Genomic DNA, 21,608 nt, shown 5'->3' on the forward strand with positions numbered 1-21,608 from the left:
GCTTAGTGGGTACTTAGGACAGAAGACTGTTCGATTTGGTTGTAGCAGGGAGTGGACGGTCTGGTTTATAGTGGGGTCCCTGCAGTCAGCAAAAGCTCCTGCTACATCCCACCAGGCTCCCTAACCCGCCAGTCTTTTCTGCTTTTGGTTAGATCTTTCAACTTGTCCTGGGCCCCGTGGAGAAGAACCAGAGTTTGGGATTCCCGCTTGTCCAAATCCTTCCAGCTCCGGACATGTATGAGAGATGAACTTAAGAGTCACTCATAACAGCTGTTCCGGCTGTTGTTACCTGTGGGAGCAGGTGTCTGGCCACCAAATGTGCCAACATCAAGCCTTTATTGCCACAAACGTGATGTCTGAACTGTGGTTTCCAGCTACTGGCCCTGGCCTATCTTTGGTTATGTCCAAAGGGAGCCGGTCCATTTTTTTATGGCCCTTGCTGCTCATATGCTGGCCCAAGAAATATCTGCTGCTCTCCATCCTTTCCCAAAACTCTGCTCTTTGCCTTTCCTCACATCTTGGCTTGTCATGCCTTCTGTCACTGCGCTTGATTTCTCCTACAACCAGGGTCCAGCCAGGAGAGTGGACTTGTTTGAGCAACTTTCCAGTGTTGCTGACCTCTGGCAGCATGCTAGGGTGGTTTCCTTTCATACCCCTACCCTCACCCCTTCAGCATAGTAGAAGTGGATGAGTTCTACTGGGTTTGGCCATTTAAGAGCAAATTAACAATTGCACTTAAGCTACCATCCTCAATGAATACCTAAGCCCCAGAGAGACAGAGAGAGAATTTAGTTCATTTTAACAAGTCTTTCTGAAATCCTAGGATGTACATAGCACCATGATAAGCATGAGATCCTCGCAGAATATGAGACTTGCATTTTACTATGGGGACAATGTTTGTCCTCAAGAAACAGTAATATATGACAACAAAGTAGCAAAGTTTCCCCCTCAAGGGCCAGGACCTTATCCTATTCTCTGTAGCCACAAAGCGTCTAGTGTAGTCAGACATGCATATTAATCACTCAGTAAGTAACCTGCCAAAATGAGGTGTACAGTGAATGTACTACAGGAACTTATACCAGGGAGAGATTGATGTGGGTAGACATGGAAGAAGTGGGATTTGAATCCAGCCCTGAAGCCTGAGTAGGAGGAGTTAGAAAAGTGGAGAAGTATTGAGCTGGCCTTACAATTGTAGGAAACTATGATTATAGCTCAGAGCATGACTGGCCTGGCAATCAGGACAGCACATAGCAGGGAAACTGATTGGTAAGAAGTCTTGAATGACATACAGAGGAATTAAGGTTTGATTCTATTGGTGATAAGGAAGTAATGCACATTTTTTTATCAGGGGAGTGAAATGTTTAAGAACATTCATAAATCTGGCAACATAAGGATGGTATGAAGGGGAAGAGGCGGGAGGCAAGGGACCATTTTGAGGGGAAGTCACTGGTGATTTATGGGAGAAGTGGGAATAGACCATGTCATCAGGGCATAATTTTCCCACTGCAAAGATAATTTAAAACATTATGACCTATTTCAGTTATTTTTTTCTGTGATATAAATGAAATGCTGTTACAACATGTCCAATGTCTGAGTCACAGAGAAAGTTGCCTGATGTTTTTCCTTGTGAACTTTCTCCACTGGTTTTCTATCTGGTTGTTATTGTGGCAGCTTTGAAGCCATATGGGGTTTTCTCAGTATTCCATATATTAGAGAAGAACCTACATATGTGCTCATAACGTGCTCAAGGCAGCCCCCTACCTCTCTGCCTGAAAATGTTAGTAATTCATTAAGTATGAAGATTCTGCCATACCTTGTCTGGGATTTTTGGGAGGTATGAGGAAGAGTCATATCACTGTAATATAGTACCTTTACACTGGACATAGAAGAGGGTAAATTGAGAGGATCCCAAGGTATTGTAATCTGGACAGAATGTTCTTCCCTAAAGCAGGATGGAGAAGATATTCTAATTTCTCATATCCATGTTTATGTTTGTGTGTGTGTACATACACTTCTATCCACCAGGCTTTGGCATTCCCTTACGGGTAGCTTGCTGGCCTAGGCAGAGGGCAGCAGGAAGGCAGACTGAGCAAATTCTCATATGCTGTCCACAGCTACTGAGCCAGGTTCCCATCAGTGGCAGCTGCAACAAGGGCATGGCTTCACATTTAAGTAACTGTGCTGTTCCCCAGAAAGAGAAGCAAGTGGAGATCCAGGAATTCTGTCTGACGGGAGGAAGAAAAGTGTTCAGGGGGCACTGGGGAAGAGAGGATTTCTGGTGGTTCCTGGATGGCATTCAGGCTTCTGGAGAAAGCTCATCTGTGCCCTCCCATAGGCATACCAAGACTGTCAGTGTCTGTTAGAGAATTCTCAGTGACTTGACACACTCCTGGTCTCCAGCCTGATGGCAGGCTGTGCGGTGCTCCTCTCCTGGGCCTGAGCCACCTCCTTACCTAGTTCCTCAAGAGTCTAACCCCATCTACATGTCATAACACAGTCCTTTTGTCAGGGCCATGAGAAGCTACCCTGTGTTGACAATGCATTACAGTACCTGATTTACTACAAGCAACTTCTTGATTTCTAAATTACATTCTCATCAAATAGTTTAGCATTTTGAGGTCACACATTCAATGTTAATTGGGGTCCTCCATTCAAAAAAGAATGGACATGAAAGCATCTGTGGGATATCCCTGGGTATCCTTGAGACTTTAACTGTCCTTCTGGTTCAGTGTCACAATGGCCAAAATTTGGAGCATAATTGTTGCAGTGTTCCAGTTTTTTTTTTCCCCCAGTGTTTCGTACGTTGTAACTAAAAGTATCAAGTTAGAGAGCAATGGCAAAATGAGAAAGGGGCTAGATAGCTACCTCATCAGAGAGGTTGAGTTAGAGAATTGAGTTTGGCCTTATAGCCAAGAACCTTTGAGCAACTTACTCTAAGTCCCTATTTCTTCCTTCACAAAAGTGAGATATTATCAGTTGTGTTTCTATACACCAGCAGTGAACAATCTGAAAAGGAAATTAAGATAGTGATTCCATTTGTAAAGCATCTAAAAAAACTGAATATTTAGGAATAAATCTAACCAAGGAAGTAAAAGACTTATACACTGAAAACTACAAAACATTACTTGAAGAAATTAAAGAAGACCTAAATAAACAGAAAGATATTCTGTGTCCATGAAAGAAGGCTTAACATTGTTAAGATGTCAGTACTACCCAAAGTGACCTATAGATTCAACACAATCCCTATCAAAATTCCAACAGCCTTTTTCATAGAAATGGAAAGGCCAATCCTCAAATATGTATAGAATCACAAGGGGACTTGAATGGCTAAAGCAATCTTGAAAAAGATTAATAAATTGGAGGACTTATACTTCCCAAAATGGTGCAACTGCTGGGAAAAGTTTGGTGGTTTTTCAAAAGGCTCAATGTAAAACTGTCATATGACCCTGCAATTCGTTTCCTAGGTCCAAAGAACTGACAAAAGGAAGTCAAACAGATACTTGTACACCTATGTTCATAGCAGCACTATTCACAATAGCCAAAAGGTAGAAACAACCCAGGTGTCCAACAACACACGGACAGATAAACATAATGTGGTAAATACAGTCAATGGGATATTATTAAGGCTTAAAAAATGGAGGAATATTTGATATAGGTTACAACATGGACCTTGAAAACATTATGCTTAGTGAAATAAACCAGACACAAAAGGACAAATATTGAATGATTCCACTTATATGAGTTCCCTAGAATAGGCAAATTCATAGACAGAAAACAGAATAGACTTTACTAGGGGATAGGGGGAGGGAGGAAAGGGGAGTTATTGTTTAATGGGTACTCAAATGAGTTTTTGTTGGGGATCATGAAAAGTTTTGGCCCTAGATAGTGTTGTGGTTACACAACATTGTAAATTTATTTAATTTTCCTGAATTGTAAACTTACAAATGGTTAAAATGATAACTATTAGGTTATGTATTCTTCACTGTAATTTTTTTAAAAGATCAAAGAAAAAAGAAGCATATTACTACTTAGCTATAAGAAGTCTAATGAGGATTAGTATGAAGCAACATGAGAAATCTTTGTCCTTTAGTGCTTAATAACTGTCAATGTCAATTCCCACCTTTCATCTCCAACATCCTTCCTAAGTGCCATTTCAGTAGTTCTGGAAGTCCAACTAGTAGCCAACATTGTAGAAACGTGGCTGGTTTGGGAAAGGGTAATCTTGACCCCATTTCAGTCTGTGACTATACACTGTGATACCAGATTTTAGGTTTTTTTTAGGGTAGTGACAGTTATAGTTGTATACTAAAGAACATAGTTTTCCTCTTCTCAGTAAATGGCACCATTGTTTATGCAGCTGCACTGGTCAAGAACCTTGGAGTCACCCTTGACTCTTCTCTTTCTCTAAAATCCCACACCCAATCCATCAGCAAATCCTGCCTAGACTCCTGCTATTCCTCATCACCTCCACAGCAGCCAACTTGGTCTGAGCTACCATCAACCACCACCTGGGCCACTCCGAGAGCTTCCTAACAGAGCTCTCTGTTTCCACTTACCCTCCTACAGCCTATTCTCCAGCCAGGTGTCAGGGTGATCCTTCTAAGATATGTCTAATCATATCATTCCTGTGCTCAAAACTCTCCAAGGCATCTCATCACATTTAGAGTAAAATTCCAAGTTCTCATCCTGATTTCACCAAGGCCCTGTTGACCCCTGGCAACCTCCTGGATCCCATTCACTGCCATTCTTTTTCTACCTCACATCATCTCAGACATGCTGTTCTTCTTGCTGATCCTTAAACACACCAAGCAAGCTCCTGCCACAAGATCTTGGCAATCATGTTCTCACTTCACGCAGTTCTCTGTTTCAAATCTCCCTCTTCAAGAAGGCATGCCTAGCATATTGATCCAAAGAAAAGAAACACAGGAGTATAAGTCTAACAAAAATGTGTACAGGATCTATGTGACAAAATTATAAAATGCTGATGAAAGAAATAAAAGGCAACCTAAATCTTTGGAAAGATACACTGTGTTTGTGGATTTGAAGATTCAATGTAGTAAAGATGTCATTTACCCCAAAACTGATTCCCTAAACCTCTAGGTTTAACACAATTCCGATTTTAAAAATCCCAGCAAGTTTCTCTGTAGACACAGATAAACTTATTCTAAAACTTATATTGAACATGAAAGGCCCTAGATTAGCCAAAACAATTTATGGAAAAGAAGAATAAATGGGAGGAATCACTTCTTGATGTAGGGCTTACCACATAGCTGCAGACAGGGTGATGCTGTCAGGAAGACAGACACACTGATCAATGGAACAGGTAGAGATCTCAGAAATAAGGCCACAATATGCCCAATTAATTTTTGATAAAGTAGCAGAAGAAATTCAATGGAGTTGGGATAACTTTTTCAATAAATGGTGCTAGACATCCATAAGTCAAAAAATGAAACTCAACCAAGACTTCACAACTTACAAAAAAATTAACCCAAAAGGCATCATGGACTTTAAATGTAAATGGAAAAAACTATAAAACTTCTAGAAAAGAACATAGGAGAAATTTTCAGGACCTATGACTAGGCAGTGTTTTTATACTTGACTCCAAAAGAATGACCACAGAGGAAAAATGGATAGATTGGACCTCATTTCAGAATTAAAAACTTTGTAGAAGACACTATTAAAAGAATGAGAAGACAAATTACAGACTAAGAGAAAATATTGCAAATCATCTATCTGACAAAGGTCTACTATCTGTAATATATGAAAAACCTCTCAAAACTCAACATTAAAAAACAAACAATCCAATTAGAAAATGGGCAAAAGACATGCACAGACACCTCATCAAAGAGAATATAATGGCCAATAAATTCATGAAAAGATAATTCAACATCATTAGTCTTTAGAGAAATGCAAATTAAACCACAATGAAATATCATGACAGAATTATCAAATTACTGAAATGAAAAACAGTGATTAACACCAAATGTTGGCAAGATTGTGGAGAAAGCAGATCACTCATGCATTGCAAGGGAACATAAAATGATACAGGCCCTCTGGAAAATGGTTTGTCAGTTTCCGAAAAAAACATATATATATATATATATATATATATATATATATATATATATATATATATATATATATATATATATATACTTACCATACAACCCAGCAATCACACTCCTGGGCAGTTGGCCAAGAGAAATGAAGATTTATTTTCATGCAGGAACTTGTACATGGATGTTCAGAGAAGTTTTATTTGTAAGAGCTCAAAACTGGAAACCAACCAATATCTTTTAATGGGTGAATGGTTAAGCAAACTGTGGTACATCACGCCATGGATTACTCCTCAGAAATAAAAAGGAATGAACTATTGATACACAGAACTTGGATGATCTCAAGAGAATTATGTTGAGTGAAAAAAGCCAATCTCAGTGCATAATTCCATTTATGTAACAGTCATGAAATAACATAATTATAGAGATGGAGAATGGATTAGTGGTTCCCAGGGGTTAGTGATGGTGGGGAGGGATGGGTGTGGCTATGAAGAGGAACACCAACCTGTTTTGATGATGACAAAGTCGAGTGTTTTTTTGTAATATCTTTATTGAGTATAATTCATATATACAGTTCAGTATGTTGATTATAGTGATTACACAAATGATAAAATTACATAAACCTATGCACAATATCCCAATGAGTGCATGTTATAATGGGTGAAATCTGAATAAGCTATATGGATTGTACAGTGACGCTTCCTTGGTTTTGATATCATACTATACCTGCACAAAATGTTAAAACTGGGGTATTTAGGGATACACTGGGATTCCCTGTGCACTTCTTTACAACCTCTTGAGAGTCTATAAATATTTCAAAATACAAAATTTTTTAATTTAAGGCATTTTAAATCTGCCTCACCCAAAATACCCCTTCCATCATTCTTTACCCTCCTAGCCTGCTTTTTCTTCATTGTCCATATCCCTACCTCACATTTTGATATATGTAATATGTAAGATACAAAGTTTTGTATAAATCTGCTCCTTTAGTAGACTTAGGAAGGCAGGAACTTGTGTTCTCCACTGTGTGCCCAGTGCTACAATGGCACCTACCACAATGTGTTTGTTGAATGAGTGCCTGAGTTTACCTGCCTTCCTAGATGTCCATTTCATTTATTGTATCTATGCATAAATTGGCCCTTACAACCTCCTGCCAGGCACAATACCTTTATCAAGGTATCCACCCCAGACTTTCTGTTCAGAAGAATTTCAATTGCCTTTCTTCTATAATAACATTTTAATACATGCAATTCTGTAGCAGGGAATAGGCATTTTATTCTATTCTATTCATTCTTTCCTGGCTCCAATCAGGCCTTTTGGGAATATGTCCTCATTTAGTATCTTTCTGGGATAGTTAAATCTTCAGCTATGAGAACAAAGCAGCTGAACAAAAGTCCTTGAATCTGACAGAGTTGACCCTGTATTCCCCAAAAAAGAGCTTCAGGAAGTAAAGGCTTCAAACTGAATTGCTCAAATAAAATGAAGCAATTTTATAAGAAAAACAAATAGTACAAAGAAAGATCATTAAACTCTCAGCCATCTATCTTACTAAAAATGGTTGTGATACATCTTATTGTATATTTGTGGTAGGCAAAATAATAGGCCCTACAGATGTCCACATCCTAATCCCCAGAACCTGTGAATGTAATAGTTCACATTTGCAGACTGATGTAATTAAGGTTAAGGACCTTGAGCTGGGGAACTCAGCCTGGATTATATAGGTGGGTCCAATCTAATCACAGGGGTCCTTAAAAGGAGTGAAATTTTCCTGACTGCAGAGAACCAGAGAGATGGTTTGGTGAGAAGGACTTGACTTGCTCTGATGGCTTTGATGATGGAAGAAGAGAGCTTCATGAAGTTGGACAAGGCAAGGAGAGAGACCCTCCCCTGCCACCTCCAGAAAGGAATACAGCCCTGCCAACACCTTGATTTTAGCTCAGTGAGACCCATATCAGATTTCTAACTTACAGAACTGCATAATTATAAGTTTGTGTGGTTTTAAGCATTGTTTGTAGTAAATTGTTACAGCAGCAATAGAAAAGTAATGCAGTGTTTTATTCTGATTATGGCTTTTTTATTAGCTTGGCTTGTAAGCAACAGAAACCAAGTTGAGCTTTCCTAAGCAAACAAGGCAAGCTTTTCTGGAAGCATAAATTGTCTTAGGGAGCCCAAGGCAGGACAGCCATAGAGCTGCAGAAAGGTGTGGTAGTATCATAGAGAAATCGGCCACAAGGAGTACCCTTCTTCTGCCCCTTTGTCTCTGTCTCCCCATCCCCAATCTGTTTCATTCTCCTCTTTGTGTAAGTAGACTTTCTCTTACTTGCTCCATGAGGTGTAGGAAGACCGAGCCTCAGCAGCCCTTTGCCTTCTTCACCAGACCAGTCAGTGATTAGAATCTCATTCTCAGTTCCAAAGTCCCAGGGAAGGACTTTGGCACAGTTTGGGCTAGATGCCTGTTATGGCCTGAATTGTGCCCATAAGCCCCCAAAAAATGTTGAAGCCCTAACCTCCCAGGACCTCAGAATGTGACCTCATTTGGCAATGGGGTCATTGCAGATATAGTTAGTTAAGATGAGGTCATACTGGAGTAGGGTGGACCCTTGTTCCAATATGACTGGTGTCTTTATAAGAAAAGACATAGACACAGAGGGAAGATGTGACTATGAAGGCAGAAGCTGTGTAGTTAAACTGCTGTGAACCAAGGAATGCCTGGGGCTATCAGAAGCTGGAAGAGTCAAGGAAGAATCCTCTCTAGAGGCGCTAGGAGGAGTGTGGCTGTACCAACACTTTGATTTTGGACTTTGGGTCTGCAGAAGTGTGAGACAGTAAGTTTCTGTTGTTTGAAGCCACCCAGTTTGTGGTACTTTGTTACAGCAGCCGTGGGGCACTTAATACAGTGCCCAAGTCTGATCCAGTCAGCTATGCTTAGGAGACCATGTCTTATAGTACAAACATGGCTCCTCAAGGCTTAACTTTTGAGGAGTAGGGGGTCAGTTTCCAAAGAAGGAAGAATCATTGTGAGGTGGGCAGATGCACTGAAAAACTTACCACTCTAGCTCATTATAATAGCTAGGACAAATATGATACTCTGATTTTCATTTTGTTGTTGTTTGCTTTAAAATCTTTATTTTACCCTCTGGAGTGCATCACAATATATGATGTGAGATACGAATCTAAGTTATTTCTTTTCCATACTGTAATCCATTTGTCCTAACAACTTTTATTAATGATTCCCCTTCTTCTCATCACTGTATTGCTTCATATTAGTCAGTGAGTACTGATGTTTGAAAATATTTCTGGAATCTCTATGCTATTTCACTCGTTTGATTGATTTACCAGGTTCCTGGAACGGTAACAAGAATACTCTAGAGGCTGAGTTTTTCAACCTAAGTTCTGGAGTGTGGTTACCCCTCACTTTATTCCCTCCTCTAAGTGTTTTATGTATAGCAATTTGGAATATCTAATTCTCTTTTTGGGGGGTTGAGGGGCAAGGAGGAGATTTATAAAATGTACCTGACCTTTTTAGAATAATAGACCAGGAGAGCCCTTTTAGTGGAAGAAGCTGTGCCCCTTTTGTATCCCCTTTTTGAAACTGGTCCTTGACTCTGTTAACATATCTGGTCTTCAGGTTGAGGGTAAGTCAGAAAATAGCAGAGGACCCACATGGTAAACTTTGTAATAAATATGTGCTTGCCATGCCACATGGTAAGCACTCAATAAATGGTAGGTAATTATTAGAATGAAATCCAGACAACACCTACCTTAAAATCTTGCCACTAACAATAGCTATTCGTACATTTCCCCCACCTTAAGTCATGCATGAATGGGGAAGGGGATGTGGTAGGCTGAAAAATGGCCACCCAAAATGTCTGTGTCCTAATCCTTGGAACCTGAATGTATATTACCTTACATAGTTAAAAGGACTTTATAGATGTAGTTAAATTAAGAATCATAAAATGGGAAGAATTAATCTGGATAATCTGGGTGGGCCCAGTATAATCACAAGGGTCCTAGAGGAGGAATATGGGAGAGTCAGAGTTACAGAAAAAGAACGTGTGACCATACAAGCAGAAATTGGGTTGAAGTGCTTGTAAAATGGAAAGGGGGCCAGGCACCAAGAAATTCAAATGGCCTCTAGAAGTTGGAAAATGGTTCCTTTAGAGCCTGCATTTTGATCTTTGGACTTCCAGAACTGTAAGAAAACACATCTCTGTTGTTTTAACCCACTAAATTTGTTACAGCAGCAATAGAAATAGAATGCAGAGGGAAACAGAATTTCATTGAGTACTCTGCAAAATTTGTGCTCTCAGACTCAAGTCCTTGTTTAAATTACAGGGTTTGAGGCCCACAGAACCTAGTGATACCTTTCTTACCATATCACCCTGGCCAGATTTTCATCATTCTTAAGGCCTTTTCTCTCCACTTCTGCCCACCCAGCCTGATTTCTGCTGCCTTAAGAATATTCTATTCACCCACTTTTGATGTCTAGATTTCATAGCTGTTCTAAGATACTGGTGTTAACCTCAGTGCTTGAGACTAAGGTTAGTAGAAAAGATTCAGGGGACAAATTAAATTGAAACATGAAATAAAAGTGAGAAACCTTTTTCAAAATTGGGGCACTTTCTCTCCTAGCATCAGGCCAAAGAGAAAGAAACCTAGAGAGAAACTGAGAACCAGAAAGACACTGAGAAACCTGCATTATAAGCTTCTGAACATTTGCCCTGGGCAAGACCTGGGGCTTGAGCAGAAATTTCGGACCCTTTTATCCAATCCCATAGGCTAGATACGGAGAGACACTAGAGGCTTGGAAGTGTAGTTTGGAGTTTAACAAATCTGGATATGAATCCTGCTTCTGCGGCCCACTATGCCTTCTCCAGGGGGCCCCAAACAGGCCCCTGCCAGGTGAGCTCCTCAGTGACGGTGAACTGGAAAGGTGCAACACCCCAACTCCGAACCCAAAATACAGACTTCTGCGTCCGCGACACCAAAAGAAAAAGTATAAAACTGCACGTCTCTGGCACCAAGAAAGCGCGCTTTTCTTTTTCTCTTCTCTCCCAGAATAAAAAGTCCTTACTTCAACTTTTTTTATTTGTGATGATTTTATTTTTCTCTTTCCGTTCAATTACTAGCTGGAGCTAAACATTGGCTGGGTTCCCCAGGCGGCTGCTGGAAAGGCGCCCTCCCGGGAGCAGAAGGCTCGCTTTGGAGAAACTGGGGGCAGGGAGAGAACTCGCGACTGTCTCCCCAACGCGGGAGGGATTCTCTCGAGTCTTTCCCAACTCAGGCCAAGCCCCTAGTCTGAGCCCCCGGGCAGCAGGGAACGAGGAGATTTCGGGGGACCCTCACGGGGTAGCGGGGTCACACAGCCCAGCACTAGCTCCTTCGCAACTCAGCCCCCAGCTCTTGCCCGGCCGGGTGCTGAGGCTCAGGCTCGGGCCTCGGCGTGGGCAGGGACCACCCACGGCGCCGCGGGGCCCCGCCCCCGGCCGCGCCCGCCCGGCCGCCCTGCTCGCGGGCCTCCCAGCCTGCCGCCTTCGCACGCTCGTCTGAGCGCGAGGAAGTACCGCTGCACGCGGCACGTCTCTTCCGAGTGAGAAAAACCCAAGAGCGGCGGCGGTACCCAGCTCCTTCTGATAAAGATGGAGGAGGCAGGCAGATGGCCCAGATTGGGAGTGAAGACCATGGCCTTCCTCCTCCTCGTTCTCCTCCCCCGCAGCGCAGAGGACTAGACTATTGATTGGCAGTTGTAGCCTTACCCATTCCCATCCTGAAAATTTTTAATTAATTTAGTTTGGAAAAAAATTAAAATCAGGTTTTGGGATAAAATCACACCACTCCCAGATCAGAATTGGGTATCTTTCACCTAATTTAGACCAGAGAGGGTGGAGTTGTGAAAGGGGTGCAGTACATCTGCCTGGGGATATAGGGCAAGTGGTGGGGCCAAGAAGGTATTGTAGTGGTGGGGGGAGTCCAGTCCCCTCCCACCAGCTGGGCCATTCCACCCTTCCCCTTCCAGTTGCCAGAATGGAAAATTCATGGAGTCCTGCTTAGCCCAGGTCAACAAACTTTTATTGCCTTTTCTGGCTGCCCCTGCCCCAACACAATCCCTGCTTCTTACACTAGGAATACTGAGCTTGGTGCTTGGGAACAAGGGTGTTCCCTCTCCTCTCCACACTGCCAAGGTTAAAGAAACTACACTTACTGGAGAGGGAGGGCCAGACAGGAGGAATTCAAGGGCACATATGGCTCAATCCCACGTCTGCTGGAGGTAGAATAGAGACCATGGTTCCAAATATTTTTCAAAGTGGGGGTAGGAGAGGGATGAATTTGGCTGCTGTTGCACCCCCTTGCCCTTGCTGCCATGTTTCCATGGCAATGAGGGTGGGGCAGGATGTAGCTCACTATGACTACCTGGGAGGATGGTAGGGCTGGCATTTAGTAAACATACTGCCTTCCAGTCCTACTCAACACATACAAACTGTCCCCAGCCGACCCCCAAGCTCACTGCCTGCTCTGCTCCTTTCCCTTCTGGAGCTGGTACGTTGCCAACTGGACTCCAGGCAGATCCTGCTGGCAATAGCCAGAATCTGATTATATCTGTCCATCAAGCTCAGCAGCAGCCCTAGTAGAGCTGTCAGTTTTAGTGCCTCAGTGAGAAGTAGCAGCTAGCAACTGCCATTTCCCAAACATCTCTGCCCAGACAAAACTTTCAAAAACATAAACCCAAATCCATAAAAACAATACAAAATAATTTTCTAACAACGCTGAGGGCTAGGATGGGGAGAGGAAACACATCCTTCTGAGACTTGAGCCACCTATGCACCCTGCCTGCTGCCCATCTGGAGTTTGCTTCTTCCCACTGGGCTGTCGCTGGGGGACTGGAATCCAAATCTCCATTTGGTGCCGAGAGCTGTATCCACTGCTGTTGGTCAATGAGGCTTGCCTGTCGCCATAGTGAGGAAGTGCAGATGGAATTCTCAGTACCATGGGTCAGCACGGTGCTGCTGGTTGTAGAGCTGTAGCTTGATCTGATCTTTGATCTGATTCACAAGGATCTGGGACAGCAGGATTCCCACCAGCTGGGAGAGGCGAGAAGATTGGGCCCTAAGCAATGAGTGATGCCCTTATTTTCCCTGACTCAGTCTTCCCAGCATGGTCAGCACCATCCCATTCCCTGCTCCTCAGCAATGTCAGTGCCTGACACCCTAGTGGACCCCCAGGTGCCCTCCCCAAAACAAAGGAGTCTTTGCAGAATTGTGGGGCCCACAGTCTTACAGGTTAAGTTACCTGGGGGATGGCCAGGCCCAGAGCTACACCACCAAGTAAGAAGAGGTTGCTGTGTATCCAGTTGACCAACTTGTCAATACAGCCATTAGTGTAGATGATTTTACTAGCTTCCAAGTAGTCAAGGGCCTGCATACCTTGGCCACACATGGTGTTGATCACTACCTGGGGAGAGAGATGAAAAGCCAAATGGGACTCCTAATAACCTTTTCTTTTGGACCTTAGCTGATGGGCTTTCCACCCTTTCCAAATTCCTAAATTGTCAGAGAAATATGTGGAGGATACTAGGTTGGAAGTTGCTAAATGCAGGCAGGCTTCCCTTTCTCTGATGTATCTGAGTCCAGTTCTCCTTACTTTATAGACCTGTCTGTCCCTTCTGAACCCCCATGTGGGCTAGAAGACTGAAAGGTTAACAGAGCCATCAGATTGCGGTGAAGAAAAAAAACATCTGACAGCTGTCCTAGAAAACTGATTGTTTAAGCAGGGGAATGGGGATTCCCAGTAGTGACCGCCCTAATCAGAAAGCAGTTCAGATCACTGGCCAAGAGGAAATGAGGTGGGAATGTGCTCACCTGGTTGGGAGTAGGCAAGCAACAGGAGTAAGGCACAGAGCAGCGCTCACGGCTGGGGTTGTCTTCCGAACAGTTGAAGTACATGTTCAGGGACCAATCCTTGTAAGAAATCCCTCCACAGCAGCTGAACTGCAACAAAAACCACCACAAAAGTTAAGAATCACCCACTTCTCACACTTAGGTGACCAGGGGAATTCTCAGAGCAACCAAAAGTCTATGGCAAGCTTCCACTTGTAAGTTAAACACAACCTTGAAATTTGAGCTCCAGTTTCTCAGTGGCTTTCACCTGAAGTTTTCTCTTTTTAATTTTTATTACTGTATGTATTTTGTTATAACTTATTGTAGTTGTATATATATTTTGTTTTACACATTCAACTTTGAGCTCCTTGAGGGCAATTTCTGGTTTTTGTCCTGCATAGCATAGAACCTGGCAAAAAAGCATGTGAAAAAATACTGGTTGAAATAATTAAACAATCACTGTTGAAAACATTTGTCTTAATATAGAGAAAACACAAGAGGAGAGTCTTCAATATTGTGGATCCATAATTCATGAAAGCAAGTACGATCCAAGTCAAGTGCCTGCTGCACCAAGGGAAGAGGAACTCAGCACTAGTCTCAAAAGCACTTTTATTTAAAATTTGACTTTTGATTCATAGCAGTATTACTCACAATGGCCAAAAGGTGGCAGTCACTCACATGTGCATCGAAAGATAAATGGATTAACAAAATGTGATAAAGACACACAATGGAATATTATTCAGCCTTAAAAAGGAAATCCATTTCAATACATCCTACAACACAGATGATCCTTGAAGACATGCTAAGTGAAATAATTCAGTCACAAAAGCACAAATACTGCATGATTCCACTTATATGAGGTACCTAGAGTACTCAAATTCAAATTCATAGGGACAGAAAGTAGAATGGTGGTTGCCAGGAGCTGGGGAGTGAGAAATGGGAAGTTAGTGTTTAATGCAGACAGAGTTTTAAATGGGGAAGGTGAAAAGTTCTGGAAGTAGATGGCGATGATGGTTATACAACAGTGTGAATGTACTTAGTGCCAGAGATCTCTATACTTTAAATATGGTTAGAAAGGTAAATTTTATGCTATGTATATTTTACTACCATTAAAAAAATTTAAGTTCTGAACAGGTGATATTAAAAAAATCTTGTCTGCTGAGTTCCTCATCCCTCTATAAGTAACCACTTATAGCAGTTTCTTACATATCCTTCCAGATTCCTTTTGCAAATATGTATATTTCTTCCTCCCCTTTTTACACAAGTGGTAGATTACTACACAGACTGTTCTGTGCCCTTAAAGGTACTTTTAAAGCACGCTGCTATGTATGGTCTTTTGGCAAACCTGTTCCCAGAATCCATTACCTGGCAGGTGCTAAAGAAGCCTGCAGGCCTGGAGGGTGAGGTATCTCTTGGGATGGCATTAATCTTTGCTCACAGCCTCCCAGACCACAGGTTGGCTCCCACCCCCACTCTTAACCCATACCTTCTTCTGGCCAAAATCAATGAGATTCTGCAGGTCCAAGTCATCTCGGTAGTGCACAATGGCATTATTGATGATTTCACTCACTTTCCCTCTTGCCTGCCAGAGATATGAGTAGGAAATCAAAATACAGGACTAGCCCCCAACCTGTTCCTCCCTGAAGAAATAACAGTAGACAATGGTCAGCCTTCTTTATTTAAGTCAGCCTTGAAATCAGAACCAAGACCTGGAAGATGGCTAGTACCAGACCCCATCTATCCCTCTGCCGTCTGGTGCCAGTAGGCAAGAGAAATGCTGGATCTGCTGTTGCCACTTCTCAGAGCCACATTTCAAGATAGTCCAATATTTACCCACCTCTGAATACCATTACCACAAAAACTTGATGCAAAGACTAACTTTTGGTTGTTTTTAGTGGAAAAGGGTATACTGAGCGGAGGCACTGACCTCTAGTGGATATAACAGAATTGCATCTTCTTAGACTCAAAACAGATCTGTATTTTAGGATTTGACTAAGCTGAAGGACTATGACATTCTGAAAGAATTCAGTGCCTCTCAGTTTCCTGGTTTCTATCATGCTCTCTTCCTTCTGCTCTGTTATTCTTCTCAAAGTTTCCTGTCCAGAGTCCTATACCTGTCCCCAGCAGTCATCTGCCTTTTGGGAAAATAATTTTGGTTCATAATTTAAAAAACTATAACTCAGATGGCAACTATACTGATCCTGGTGAGCATTTTGTAACATATATAATTGTTGAATCACTATATTGTACATCTGAAACCAATATTGTATATCAACTATACTTCCATGTAAAAAAAATTAGCAGATAAAAAACAAAACTACAGAACACAGGACTGTCACCAAATGGCAGAACACTTCCAGATATGGTAAGCACCATTTAAAATCTTGTTTACTTTCCCCCTTCCTTCCTTCTGTTTATCCCAATAAACAATTTTTAAAATAAATAAAAGGCCTTCCTATTGTTAGTGGTCCATTTGGTAACTGAGCTTTACCCAATCATTGCTATTGAAGTTTGCTGGTTATTTTAACTTTGTGTTCACAGAATTTACTTCCCTGTTGGCCCCTCAGACTGTTAGAAGAAAACACCTTTACACTCTTAAAATTCTGTTCAAATATGGTGACTTTAAAGGCCTTTCATTTATCCCTAAGGAGAACCTTTCAAAGGCTGATGATTCTCAGAGTGAATGAGCAGAGTGATTAATTAATCAGGCTGATCACAGGCAGGAACCTTCCCTTCCTCCCTTTGGTTCATATCTGAGGAGGCCCCTTGGTTCCCAACACTACCTTGTCTGAGAAGACGAAGCCCAGGACCCCAGCGGCCAGCTGTAGCAGGAACACGATGATGAGGCAGACTGAGAACTGTGGGGAGCAGGCAGGAAAAGGAGACTGTCTGTGACCATGCTGGACAGTGGCCCCTTCCAGGGCCATGGGGAGTACTGGCGGGCCAAAGGGCACTTTGCCCAGATGTCCCATACATGGTAAAGGCTGCTGCCTCTGGGAGGCTGTCTTGGAAGTGGCCACTGCGCTGGGTCACTGGCTGAGCTCTACAGTGAGGAGTGGACAGCACGGGCCTTGGAGGAAGGATGGGACAGAGGAACCCACAAGGCTGTAGGAATGGCAACAGGAGGCTGAGAGGCACATGGAGGAGGGGGGCAGTGTTTTTCTCTGACCACTCACCGTCTTCAGGAGACAAATGTTCTCACGGAGGGATCCAATACAGCCACAGAAAGTGAGCAAGAACATGAGGACACCCACCACGATCAGCAGAATGGCAGGGTCCACTGCCAGGCAGGCCAAGGCTGCTTCTGGGGGAGAGGGTTTTTTCTCAGCCTGAGCCTGGTGCCCCAACTGAGGGTGGAACCCAGGGATGAGGTAGGGAGTTACCAGCTCCCCCAGACTATTCTCCTCTGGTGGGGGAATCTAGTGTGATTGGTGAAGGTTACAGAGAGGCAGTCCTCCCTCCCATGCGGAGAACACAAAGGGTCTGGAAGGTCTGAGGCATTTTATTGGAGGAACTAACAGAGTACAAGCCTTTATTCCTGGACCTAAGAGAGGAGGGACCGCTTTCGCTCCAGAAAAGAATTAGAATAGCATTAGGTTTGCCAGCTTTGCAGATTCTGTTTCCCAGAGACTTTGTGCAGTGAAATAGGAATGCAGGTTGAGTTACTCCAGGACAGAGAGAGGGTGGCGCAAAAAGTCTCTGATACTCTCTGCTCCGTGAGGCCCACCTTCTTTCCCAGACACTTCCTAAGCCTAAAATGCAGGCATATCTCGGAAGATTTGCAGGAGATGAGGGAAATCCAGGTGAATTAGCATGGTGGCCTGATGCCTTAGAGTAGGCTGCCAAGATTTGGCTAGACAGCGGCATAGCCTATATGGGAAGGAGTGTGAGAGGGCCAGGGCTGAAGGAGGCACGGGAGGAAGGGGCCTGGAAATTCAAGTCCTAGGGAGACGAGGGGGGCCTATAGCTCACCTGCATGTTTCATCAGCCGAGCATAGACTCCCACAGCCACCATCACCATGGAAATCACCTGTAGGGACAGGAAAAGACCCAGACCCTGAGATTTTGGAAAGCAGAGAGCCCTGATCACCATGGATAACCCCAAAGGAGAGCAGGAGGATGACATTCCTGGGACCCAGATATGAGCATCTTTCCTCTCCTCAGTGACACTACTTCTAGTACCTGTCAGCGCTTGGCCTCCAAGAAAAGCTTTACCACGATGATCTCATCCAATCCACACAACACAGCTATCTTGAGAGGCAGCTCTTTTCCCCATTTCACAGATTTGGAAATTGAGGCAATACAAGGTTAAGAAGAGTGGTTAAGAACATGGGCTTTGGAGGAAATCAAACCTGGGCCCACGCTGGACAAATCTCTGAGTCTTTTGGTATTTGAAGATGAGAATTAAAAACAACTACTTAATTTCAATATCAAAATTAAATTTAATATCAAACAACAATTTAATAAAATTGCTGTGGAAGTTAAATGAACTAATACATGGAAAGCATTTGATGCAGTGCCTGACAATAAATATTATCTATCATTACTAATAGTTAACTTGGACAGGGTTACATAGAAACTTCTGAAGTTCTGAATTCTAATCTAGGTACATCAAAGGGTGCACCTTAAAGCCAAAGGAGGCCTGAGTAGATGAACACTCCCAGTATCTAACTCTCTTGGAGGTCAGTATGGTGTCAAATACGAGAATACCAATGTGAGAGAATGAATCCATGAATACATGTGTGTAAAAGAACGGAATGACCTCTGCAAAGGAAACTTTATCTTTTTCTTTTAAGGTATTATTGATATACACTCTTATGAAGGTTTCACATGAAAAAACAATGTGGTTACTACATTCACCCATATTATCAAATCCCCCCCATACCCCATTGCAGTCATTGCCCAACAGTATAGTAAGATGCCAGAGAGTCACTATTTGCCTTCTCTGTGCTACACTGTCTTCCCCATGAGTCCCCCAACACCATGTGTGCAACTCATAATACCCCTCAATCCCCTTCTCCCTCGCTCCCCACCCACCCTCCTTACCTCTTTTCCTTTTGGTAACCACTAGTCCCTTCTTGGAGTCTAAGTCTGCTGCTGTTTTGTTCTTTCAGTTTTGCTTTGTTGTTATACTCCACAAATGAGGGAAATCGTTTGGTACTTGTCTTTCTCTGCCTGGCTTATTTCACTGCGCATGTATCTTCAAGCTCCATTCATGTTGTTGCAAATGGTAAGATTTGTTTTTTTCTTATTGCTGAATAATATTCCATTGTGTATATATACCACATCTTCTTTATCTATTCATCTACTGATGGACACTTAGGTTGCTTCCATATCTTTGCTATTGTACATAGTGCTGCAATAAACATAGGGGTGCATATGTCTTTTTGAATCTGAGAAATTATATTCTTTGGATAAATTCCTAGGAGTGGAAATCCCAGGTCAAACGGTATTTCTATTTTTAGTTTTTTGAGGAACCTCCAAATTGCTTTCCACAATGGTTGAACTAGCTCACATTCCCACTAGCAGTGTAGGAGGGTTCCCCATTCTTCACATCCTTGCCAGAATTTGCTGTTCTCAGTCTTTTCGATCCTGGCCATCCTAACTGGTGTGAGGTGATATCTCATTGTGGTTTTAATTTGCATTTCCCTGATGATTAGTGATGTGGAGCATCTTTTCATGTGCCTGTTGGCCATCTGAATTTCTTTGGAGAATTGTCTGTTCACACCCTCGGCCCATTTTTTAATTGGGTTACTTGCTTTTCAGGTGTTGAGGTGTGTGAGTTCTTTATATATTTTGGATGTTAACCACTTGTCAGATACGTCTTTTACAAATATCTTCTCCCATACTGTAGGATGCCTTTTTGTTCTGCTGATGGTGTCCTTTGCTGTACAGAAGCTTTTTAGCTTGATGTAGTCCCATATGTTCATTTTTGCTTTTGTTTCCCTTGCTCAAGGAGATGCATTCAGAAAAAAGTTGCTCATGTTTATATTCAAGTGATTTTTGCCTATGGTGTTTTTGAAGAGTTTTATGGTTTCATGATTTACATTCAGGTCTTTGATCCACTTCTAGTTTATTTTTATGTATGGGAACAGAAAATAATCCAGTTTCAGTCTCTTGCATGTAGCTGTCCAGTTTTGCCAAAACCAGTTGTTGAAGAGGCTGTCATTTCCCCATTGTATATCCATGGCTCCTTTATTGTATATTACTTGACCATATATAGTTGGGTTTATATCTGGGCTCTCTGTAGTCTGTTCCATTTGTCTATGGGTCTGTTCTTGTACCAATACCAAATTGTCTTGATTACTGGTGGCTCTGTAGTAGAGCTTGAAGTCAGGGAGTGTAATCCCCCCATTTTTATTTTTCCTTCTCAGGATTGCTTTGGCCATTTGGGGTCTTTTGTGGTTCCATATAAATTTTAGAACTATTTTCTTCTGGTTTGTTGAAGAATGTTGTTGGTATTTTGATAGGGATTGCATTGAATCTGTAGATTGCTTTAGGCAGGATGGCCATTTTGACAATATTAATTCTTCCTACCCATGAGCACAGGATGTGTTCCCATTTATTGGCATCTTCTTTAATTTCTCTCATGAGTGTCCTGTAGTTTTCAGAGTATAGGTCTTTCACTTCCTTAGTTAGTTTTATTCCTAGGTATTTTATTCTTTTTGGTGCAATTGTGAATGGAATTGTTTTCCTGATTTCTCTTTCTGCTAATTCATCATTAGTGATTAGGAATGCAACTAATTTCTGTGTATTGATTTTGTATCCTGCAACTTTGCTGAATTCAGATATTAGAACTAGTAGTTTTGGAGTGGATTCTTTAGGGTTTTTTATGTACAATATCATGTCATCTGCAAACAAGGACAGTTTAGCATTTTCTTTGCCAGTTTGGATGCCTTTTATTTCTTTGTGTTGTCTGATTGCTATGGCAAGGGCCTTGAGAACTATGTTCAATGAAAGTGGAGAGAGTGGGCATCCTTGTCTTGTTTCTGATTTTAAAGGAAAAGCTTTCAGCTTCTTGCTGTTAAGTATGATGTTGGCTGTGAATTTGTCATATATGGCCTTTATTATCTTGAAGTACTTGCCCTCTATACCCATTTTGTTGAGAGTTTTTATCATGAATGGATATTGAATTTTGTCGAATGCTTTTTCAGCATCTATGGAGATGATCGTGTGGTTTTTGTCCTTCTTTTTGTTGATGTGGTGGATGATGTTGATGGACTTTTGAATATTATACCATTCTTGCATCCCTGGCATAAACCTACTTGATCATGATGGATGATCTTTTGACGTATTTTTGAATTCAGCTTGCTAATATTCTGTTGAGTATTTTTGCATCTATGTTCATCAGGGATATTGGTCTGTAATTTTTTTTGTGTGTGGTGTCTTTGCGATGCTGGTCTCATAGAATGAGTTTGAAAGTATTCCCTCTTCTACTTTTTGGAAAACTTTAAGGAGAATGGGTATTTGATCTTCACTAAAAGTTTGTTAAAATTCAGCAGTGAATCCATCTGGTTCAGGGGTTTTGTTCTTAGGTAGTTTTTTTATTACCAATTCAATTTTGTTGCTAGTAATTCGTCTGTTCAGATTTTCTGTTTCTTTCTGGGCCAGCCTTGTAAAGTTGTATTTTTCTAGAAAGTTGTCCATTTCTTCTAGGTTATCCATTTAGCATATAATT

The 21,608-nt window shown here is 42.0% G+C and overlaps 1 protein-coding gene across 2 annotated transcripts in view; it reads right to left on the reverse strand.

Annotated features, from left to right (window-relative positions):
- Positions 1 to 6,583: 6,583 nt before the first annotated feature.
- The window catches only part of TSPAN33 (tetraspanin 33), a 30,235-nt gene continuing 15,210 nt past the window's right edge, over positions 6,584 to 21,608 (reverse strand). The window contains exons 2-8 of one of the 2 annotated variants that reach the window (XM_073238477.1): positions 17,903 to 17,960; positions 17,107 to 17,231; positions 16,714 to 16,788; positions 15,417 to 15,512; positions 13,913 to 14,041; positions 13,344 to 13,505; positions 6,584 to 13,135 (exon numbers count right to left, since the gene is read on the reverse strand). In XM_073238477.1, coding sequence (XP_073094578.1) covers positions 13,034 to 13,135; positions 13,344 to 13,505; positions 13,913 to 14,041; positions 15,417 to 15,512; positions 16,714 to 16,788; positions 17,107 to 17,231; positions 17,903 to 17,960 — 747 coding nt within the window. In that variant the 3' untranslated portion in view covers positions 6,584 to 13,033. Of the gene's footprint in view, positions 13,136 to 13,343; positions 13,506 to 13,912; positions 14,042 to 15,416; positions 15,513 to 16,713; positions 16,789 to 17,106; positions 17,235 to 17,902; positions 17,961 to 21,608 lie in introns of both variants that reach the window. The other variant, XM_073238476.1, reaches the window with a different exon arrangement.

This window comes from Manis javanica, chromosome 6, assembly GCF_040802235.1.
Source record: "Manis javanica isolate MJ-LG chromosome 6, MJ_LKY, whole genome shotgun sequence".
In the NCBI taxonomy this organism is placed as follows: domain Eukaryota; kingdom Metazoa; phylum Chordata; class Mammalia; order Pholidota; family Manidae; genus Manis; species Manis javanica.